General features: G+C 34.7%; 2 protein-coding genes across 2 annotated transcripts; one reads left to right on the top strand and one right to left on the bottom strand.

The window, feature by feature from the left end:
• The first annotated feature begins 1,361 nt into the window (after nt 1-1,361).
• LOC114755816 (U-box domain-containing protein 21-like) lies at nt 1,362-2,906 on the top strand. The gene has a single exon (XM_028944693.1). It carries the CDS (start codon nt 1,466-1,468, stop codon nt 2,768-2,770), a length of 1,305 nt encoding a protein of 434 aa, XP_028800526.1. The 5' UTR covers nt 1,362-1,465; the 3' UTR covers nt 2,771-2,906.
• Nucleotides 2,907-5,861: 2,955 nt separating this feature from the next.
• On the bottom strand, nt 5,862-6,545 carry LOC114755835 (agamous-like MADS-box protein AGL80). Its single transcript, XM_028944708.1, has one exon. The coding sequence runs from the start codon at nt 6,543-6,545 to the stop codon at nt 5,862-5,864; it is 684 nt and encodes a 227-aa protein (XP_028800541.1).
• Nucleotides 6,546-8,914: the final 2,369 nt, after the last annotated feature.

Here is an 8,914-nt window from a genome sequence, read left to right as displayed (position 1 = left end):
ATTATTTTCGTGTATTCAGCATCTTAATTTTATTTTCTGTATGCATCTAGCATTGTAATTTTAATATTATTTGTAATACATTGTCATAAAAAATAGGATGATATATGCACCTTGACCTTTTATTATTTCATGTTACTAAAGTTTAATCCGGTTGTTAGGAACGTACTGTAGCTCTCGCGAATACATGTTGAAGCTTTTAAGACCGTATTTTTTTCATCCTAACTTAACTGTAGAATCTCAAAAAATTACAGTGTCTTTGTTCATTGGATGAGCATCGAATCTAGCTTTAACAAACCTACAAATTTAATTAAGGCCTAAATACTACTCATCTTGTACTTAATTATTGAATTGATTTAGATTTAGATTTATTTTTTTAAAAATTATTCTCATTAATACTCTCTCAACTATATTACGTAGGAGAGGAAAAAAATATTAAAAAATAATTATAGTATTTTAAAAAAATTATACTATATTTTTTTATAATTAATTAATTTATCTAAAATTTTTAATTTAATTAAATTAATTAAATATTAAGAATTAAGAAGGTACTCCCTCTGTTCCTTATTATAAGAGACATTTGATGCTCATGGCATGTTCCAATATATAAGAGACACTTAAAAGTTATATCTATTTTTTTGTATTGATTTCCTATTTTACCCCTATTTATTTTGTCTCTAACTCATACTCTCCCTCCCTCCCACTTCTCTTTCTTTTAATAATTTAATTGTTCTCTCTCATACTCTTTCTCCTTATTAATGGGGGCATTGTTGAAAAAATATTATACTTTTGACATATTAATTGTCCTCAACTAAATTTAACTATTTTTTTGATCAACGTAATTTGGTTATTTGTCTCTTATAATAAGAAACGGAGGGAGTAATAGTTAAAAAATCCCAAGTCCAATGACCAATACCAGTTGGTGCCACACGGACCGACGCTGCCCCGCGGGCACACGCTTCTCTTGACTCCGTCCGACTCAGCAAACCATCTCACCACCCTGATGTCGGCTCGCGCCAATCCTAACCCTACTGTTTTTTTCTTTTACAGCTAAAAAAAAAAAAGAAATTTAAATTTTGAATCCTTCAACGGTCAACATTCAACACGTCCATTCTCTCTCCTTCCGCTTCCCCACCTTACCTACATAATAAACAACACTTTAATTAATCTCCCCTTTCTTGTTTCTTTACCAAGTTTGAACCTTTCTCTTCGTCCTTTCATTATACTATTATTATTGTATGCATATCTATTGATTAATCTTGTTCCTACCTATCACCGCTTTGACCCGCGTGGCATATGGCTGACTCAGTCGTCTTCTCCCTATAAATACCCCCATTTCACTCAGCTTCGTATCACGGTTCAGAACTTCAATTCGCAATCTTAAATATTCAACGCATACACTAACGAACGGACAGCAATATTCACGAAGACTGGTTGATTAGTTTCAGTTCTTGAAGGTAGTACAAGCATGGTTTTGTCAGGGACTCTAAGGAAAGTTTTCAGACGCGCCCGCAAAGAGAGAGGCCTTCCCGGCGGTGAACTCGACTTGGAACCTGTGATTCCGACGCATTTCCGGTGCCCGGTGAGCCTTGAACTGATGAAAGATCCGGTGACGCTGTGCACTGGAATAACCTACGACAGAGACAGCATCGAGAGGTGGATTGAATCTGGGAACAACACTTGCCCCGTGACCAAGCAGGTTCTTTCCAGCACTCACATGATCCCAAATCACTCCATTCGGAAAATGATTCAGCACTGGTGCGTCGAGAACCAGTCTTACGGGATCGAAAGAATTCCCACTCCGAGGATCCCGGTCGCGCCGTACGAGGTTTCGGAGACTTGTTCGAGGATAATTGTCGCCACTCGTAATGGGGATGTCAAAACCTGTCAAGAATTGGTGGGGAAAATTAAGAATTGGGGTAAAGAAAGCGAGAGGAACAAGAGGTGTATAGTAGAAAATGGTGCTTGTGCAGTGTTAGCCTCTGCCTTTGATTCTTTCTCGCGTGGGGCCATCGAGGAAAACGAGGTTGCTCTGGATGAGATCTTGGGAGTGCTCCCATGGATGATGAATCCATCTCAAGAAGATGCCAGATCGAAATTGAGGTCTGAGGCATCTTTGAATTGCTTGGTTTGGTTTCTGAATGGGAACGACCTTTCAGCAAGACAAAATGCAGCCATGGTGCTCAAGGAAATGCCTGTGAGAGCTCTAGCTAAAGCTGAAGGTGTGATTGAAGCTTTGGTCAAGATGATTAGAGAGCCTATAGGACCTAATGCAACCAAAGCAAGCTTGACCAAGATTTTCCAGTTGGTTTCCTCGTCAGATGACAAAGAGAGAATCTCACAGAGATTTGTGGAACTGGGTTTGGTTTCTTTATTGCTGGAGGCCATTGTTGATGCAGACAAAAGTATATGTGAGAAGGCTTTGGGTGTTTTGGATTGTCTTTGTGATTGCAAAGAAGGAAAGGAAGCGGCCATGGCTAATGCTCTAGCCTTGCCTCTTGCAACTAAGAAGATTCTAAGGGTATCAGCGTTGGCCACTGAGTTTTCAGTATCCATTCTCTGGAAGCTCTGTGACAAGGAAGATGAAGAGGTTCTAGTTGAAACTGTTCAACTTGGGGCTTTTCAGAAGCTCCTGCTTTTGTTGCAGGTGGGCTGTGAAGAAAGCATGAAGGAGAAGGTCACTGAATTGTTGAAACTGTTGAATGCTTATAGAAGCAGAGCAGAATGTGTCGATTCATCCCTGGATTTTAAGTACCTTAAGAAGCCCTTCTAATTGATAGATTCATTGAGATTTCATTCATTCCATTCTTTTTGTATAAAAAAATAGGAGCAAAACACAATGTAAAAGCATACAAGTATACAACATACAAATCGATTTATTCAATTGAAATTTGACAATTATTTTTAAATATTGATACTTCTACATTATATGAACCCGGTGTAAAGTTATTTCCTGTTATTCATCGTTCCCCTTCCCTTGTATTCATGCATAATACATCTGAACTAGCACTGTTGCACCTGTTCCTATTTATATCAATGAAATCTATGTAGTATCTATGATAGGAGTAATGTGATATGTGTATATATATATAGAGAGAGAGAGAGAGGTTGAACTAAGCCGTTAGAATTTAACATGCTTACTTTTTTTCCCCCCCCTTTCTTAGTTGTATGCACTAAGACATACGTATCCTAAGAGTAAACCAACGTCTTGCCTGCTCTCACATGCAATTATATACTCAACAAAAGGCTTAGACAAAAGTTCATGCACGCCCAAAGGTTGTAATTCTTTTGGCAGCTAGAATCTTTAGAAGACCAATATATTATGGATCAGCTCCTAGATTCATGGGTAATCTAGACAAGATTGTCCGCTTGGTTTACTTTTCATGTTAATTGGAATGCCAATAATTGATGTTTAGCATGAGTGGCATCATGAAAAGAAAATAAAAGCTAACACGAGGGTAAGGCTTTTTCACGGTGATCTAGCTTTTTCTTTCCTTTTCCAGAGAAACATGTAATAAATTAGGAAGGAGTTGTAAATTTGATTCCATTTTTTGTTGTATTTGAATCTTTAGAGATATTTTGATACAATGACGTGCTCATTTATTCATTAAATGAGAAAGTTGCTCTTTCTTCTCTAAATCAACACGCTGTTGCAACAAGAGCAGATGATGGCATCTCAAAAGTTCAGTCCCTCAAGGAACATTTCTTATCTTTCTTTCCTGAGTGCCAAATAAATGTAAAAGTTCTATTATATGATGCGTCTACTGCAGAAATTGTCTCAGGCCACCCTGATTTTGTTTTGGATTGCATTGACAATATCTTCTGTTGAATTACACATTATTTTACCATATTGGTGTGTGCTAGCATTCTCCCTTTTTAAGAAATATTTTTCATACATCATAGACATACTTCAGTCTGATGGATTTACTGCTTTGCTGCAAGTTTGGAACTTTATAACGTAAAAGCAGTTTTTGCTTTATCATTGATTCGTTTTGGGTACATGAGCATGTATCAATATGGTTTGGCTTCCTGGAAGGATGAAACCCAATAACATTTCACTACCTTTCGCTCATCTTTCCCTTTTCAAGTTGTCATTGGCAATCATTCTGATACAAATACATAAAAATTATGAGCTCTCTCAATTGGTTGATTTGTTTATTGTAATAGGTGGCCCTTCTTGCTGCACATGTACGTAGGAGATTGAAGGTTCTATCTGCTATAGGAGCTGGTGCCGGGGCTGATCCAACAAGAATACAAATTGCGGCGGAACTAAGAGAGTCCACTAGTGATCCATTATCTCAAGTAGTGATCCATTATTTGTAATACGTTAAACCACGTATTGTAATTACTTAGGCATTTTAACATGCTTCTTATCTTTTCCTTTCTCCGTTATATGTACTAACGCTTATGTATCCTTAGGGTAATCCAATGTCTTGCCTTTTCTCACATGTGGACTCTTTTTTTTATTTGGACTCCGCCACAATCTGTCAATGTTCCCGATTAAATCTTATTGTTCCTTGAGGTCCTATAGGGGAAATTGGTATTCCCATGCTTACACAGAAGTTTAGGCACACACAAAGGTTGGCACTCATTTGTCATCAAGAATCTTTGAAAGACCAATATAATATAGATGAGTTTCTAGATCCATAGTCTAAACAAAATTGTCCTCTTGGCACACGTTTCATGTTACATGGAATATCAATATTTGATGTTCAACATGGCTGTTATTATGAAAGAAACTAAAAGCCAACATGACAGCAAAGTTTTTCTTGGTGATGCTATACTTTTGCATATATTGCTATTGTTAGTATATCTGATAATTGGTAAGACACCCCTTGAGGAAAGGTCATGGCATTGAAGGTGGTATTCCTGTTGTATTATCTTTGGAGAAACCCAAAGTAAAGTTGCTAGGAATTCCACATGCACTGATGTCTTAAGTCTTTGAACAAGCAGTTTAAAATTGGAGGAATTGCAATTGAGACTAGTGCTAGAGAAATTGAAATGACATTGCTGGCATGCCATTTGGGGATCTCCAAACAATAACATAAATAAGACCCGTACTTAAGCTATTAGTTATCTTGAAATTTGATAGAAACTCTGCTGCTCTTTATTATTGAATCCAAATAATAGATAGTTGACAGGACAAACAAGGAATATATTTGTGGCAGCAGCAACAGGTCAAAATAAGAAGTACCTTGAGAAGCCCTTCTAATTGACCGATGATAATTGATAGATTCTTTGAGATTTCATTCATTCCATTCTCTTTGTATAAAACAATAGAAACAAAACACAATGTAAAAGCATACAAACATCCAATATATACAAATCGATTCATTCAATTGAAATTTGACAATTCTTTTTGGTATTGATACTTCTACATTATGAGCCTGGTATAAAATGTTTTTCCTTTTATCCATGATTCCACTTTCCCTATATTCATACATAATACATCTGAACCAGCATTGTTGCAGCTGTTCCTGTTTGTGTGCGCGCTTAGAGAGAGAGAGAGAGAGAGGTGAACTAAGCCAATAGAGTTTGTTGATTTCAACTAACCAGCACCACTGAAGATGCAGATTTACAACTCTGAAACAGCATAAATCAGAAATTTAAATGGGTAGACTAGACCATGAAGCTTTATTACTGCAGCGACGGAAATATAAAGAAAAGAGCATTATTGAAAACAAACATGAGAGAAAAACCTGTAAATAGATCTAATCTAGAAAAGAACTTTCATAGATTAGGTAAATTGTGAATAGAAATGTAAATAAGTCAAGGTTTTGACACATTTACATATCTATTCATAATCAACTCCTCATCAAATTATTAGTTGGCTAGTCTACTCAGAAATTGCCTGAGGATGTTTTTCAAAAGTAAAAGGGGCTAGACCAAGCATTACAGAGATTGGCCTCTCCAAATGGAAGTGTCTCATCCCCCGCACAGTTCATCAATTCCATAAAATTTTGCTGTCTCTGCAATGTGCTTATATTCATCTCCATAATTCCCTTTCCATTGTTGTTATCTTCTCCGGCTTGTTCTTGTCCCTGACTTTGGATCTGGACTTCATTCTGAGGCTCCATCTCCAGTGCCTCCATCCTCCTACTGATATCCCTCAGGTTCTGCCCAATCAGCCATGACAGATCATGGAGATCATTCATAGTCATATTCTGCAGAAAAATCCCACTGCTCAAGTAGTGATACATGATCTGGGCCAGCTCCTTCTCCCTATTGTTCCTCCTCATCTTCTTCACCTGCTCACTGATTTTCTGGATCCTTTCCCTTGTGAAGCTCATTTGGTTCATCATCTTCTTGCACTGCTCCATCTCTGGCATCTGTCTGAACCTCACCAGTGTGCTTTGGACTCCCATGGAGGAAGGCCAAACCTCAGGCTCAGTATCATAAGGACTGTAAATTATCATACATGCCTCAACCCCACAAAGGGTGGCAAGTTCGTTTGCCTTCTTCACCATACCATTCTTTCTCTTCCTGTATGTTGTCTTCCTTGCAGATTCATTGACAATGAATGCAAGCTTCACCTTCCTTCTGGTCATGGTGGTGATCAGAGGAGAAAACCAGAGGGAGCAGTGGGGAAATTGAGATGGTTGTGTGGTTCACAGTATGTGCTTTATATAGATGAATTGGGGGGGGGGGGGGGATGGGTGGGCAGGATGTTAGGACAACATTTTGTGATGAATTCTGTGTCCTGTAAATGAAAGGGTTCTCAATAAATTCTGAGGTTACAATATTTTGCCATAAATGCAAGATATAGAAAATCCGAACTTTAATTCTCAAGTTTTAAAAAGTTAGGCTAAAGTATACATTTGGTTTTTTAACTTTGTACAAGGTTTTAATTTGATTCTTTAACTTTAAAAAGTATACTTTTAGTTTTTTAACCTTAAAATTTTTTTTTTAAAATGATAACATTAAGATCTTAAATGTTGATAAAACATTCTCAAATGCTAATATATTAAGTTTAATTTAAAAAAAATTCATGATTCTTACAAAAAAAATCATCATTCAAGCCTAATAATTTTAGAGTTAAAGAGCCAAATGTATGCTTTTTAAAGTTAAGAGACCAAATTGAAATCTTATACAAAGTTAAAGGACTAAATGTATACTTTGACTAAAAAGTTACAATTAATGGGAAGGAATTCATTGGGGTGAGTTGGCTCCTGGTGAGAAAACTATCTGTAATTAGAATATTGAACTAATAGATTATTGTCTGTAAAGTGGAGAGATTTGTATTTGCTTATCTGTGTTGTCATACGGGTATGTGACAATAAATTTAATTAGAGCAACATATTTATTTTACACTTTTTATTTTATATAATTTAAACATATACACACACAAATATGTTAATGTTAGATTCGAGTCTAAGGTCTCACTTAAGTGACGGACGGCGCTACCATTAGGTAACTTGCTATTTACAATATATCTATTTTACATAAATCAACAAAATTAGTTATTATCTATAAAGTTATCACATTTTTTTCAAAAACATTGTTTATTAAATACTCTTTTCTCTCACATCTACTCTCACCAGAGGAGTATTTTTTAAAAAGAACATATTGATTACTGTTTAAATTATGAAAAGCAATTTATAAACAGGAATACTAAAATCTTCTAAAGATATTTTATTTTATTAAGAAAAACAATAACAACAGAGGGAGTATCATATAAGCACTTGTAAAAGTAATTAAAAAGAAAACAATTAATTGGAGATATATATATCACATAAAAATATCTTTCTATCAGAGGTTTTATAAGTTGTATGGTCAAGCTAGCAAGTCTTAATACAAGTGAAAATCTCATTAACCGTTTCTCTTTTAAAATTAACAAGATTCTTAGTCTGATAGATAAGATATCTTTTTAGTGCTTTTTGAAGAGTAGATGCCTAGTGTTTTATGTGATCTTATTTCTAGAAATCTTCGATAATACCCAACAAAATAAAACCTTAATCATATCTTGTCTAGAACAAATTTTGGAAACAATACCTTATTTCCATGTCTTTTAACCACTTTATCACCTGCTTTGATTCCACATTTTTGTAATATATACATAATTTTTCGGTCCTAAATATAAGATCCTTATACATATTAGTATAAGAGTCTTATAAGGGTCTTATATTTAGGATCAGAGGAGTATATATATGTATGTGTCTAGATTATAACTCAACTCCTACCATTTATAGGTAGGTTTAGACAATTTTCTTTTTTCAAATGATACTTGTATTCTAAGTAAAGTAGCTTATCCAAATCTATAAGGATTATTTCATAACGTAGTTGATGATAATTTGATATCAAGTTAGAACACAAACGTATTAAAGAAAAATGAGTTAATAGTTTGAGATGCTTTGAATAAAAATATCTTTGAATAAATTTTATTCGTTTATTTATCATGAAAGATATCTTAACAATGTTAGTAACTTACCTCTTCATAAAAAGACACAAAGCTCACAAGATTCTTATCCAATAAATGATACTACCTCTGGTCCTTATATAAGATCTCGTTTGGTTTTTATTTTAATCCTAAATATAAAATCCCAATCCTCTTTGTCTCTTATGTTTATCTATTTTTTACCAGGTAATTCTTATAATGGTAGTTTTAACCAATAAACTTGATTATTAAGGATATTTTAGGAAAAATAACACATATTTATTACGAATAACTAATTTAACTTATTTCTTTAATCTACTCAAATTAGTCAACTAGTTTTTATATTTAGGACAGGAGATAGTACCTTTTTTTTTTGGCTCAAAATACTATCTATATTTTTGAAAGCTAGACTTTTATCATCTTCATCCAGTCAATGCACGAGTACTGAAACTTTTTATGACGCTGAAGAAGAAAACAGACGAATAAATATAGGAATCATATGCAATTTTACAAAAATTTGTGTAATAAATTTTTTAAAAGAAC

This window comes from Neltuma alba, unplaced genomic scaffold, assembly GCF_004799145.2.
Source record: "Neltuma alba isolate B1F8T4 unplaced genomic scaffold, ASM479914v2 tig00010342_pilon, whole genome shotgun sequence".
NCBI lineage: Eukaryota > Viridiplantae > Streptophyta > Magnoliopsida > Fabales > Fabaceae > Neltuma > Neltuma alba.
This window is presented reverse-complemented; position numbering and strand designations above follow the sequence as displayed.

Bases quoted from the DNA above. Each gene is read 5' to 3' on its own strand.
- LOC114755835 (XM_028944708.1), bottom strand. From the start codon at position 6,545: ATGACCAGAAGGAAGGTGAAGCTTGCATTCATTGTCAATGAATCTGCA.
- LOC114755816 (XM_028944693.1), top strand. From the start codon at position 1,466: ATGGTTTTGTCAGGGACTCTAAGGAAAGTTTTCAGACGCGCCCGCAAA.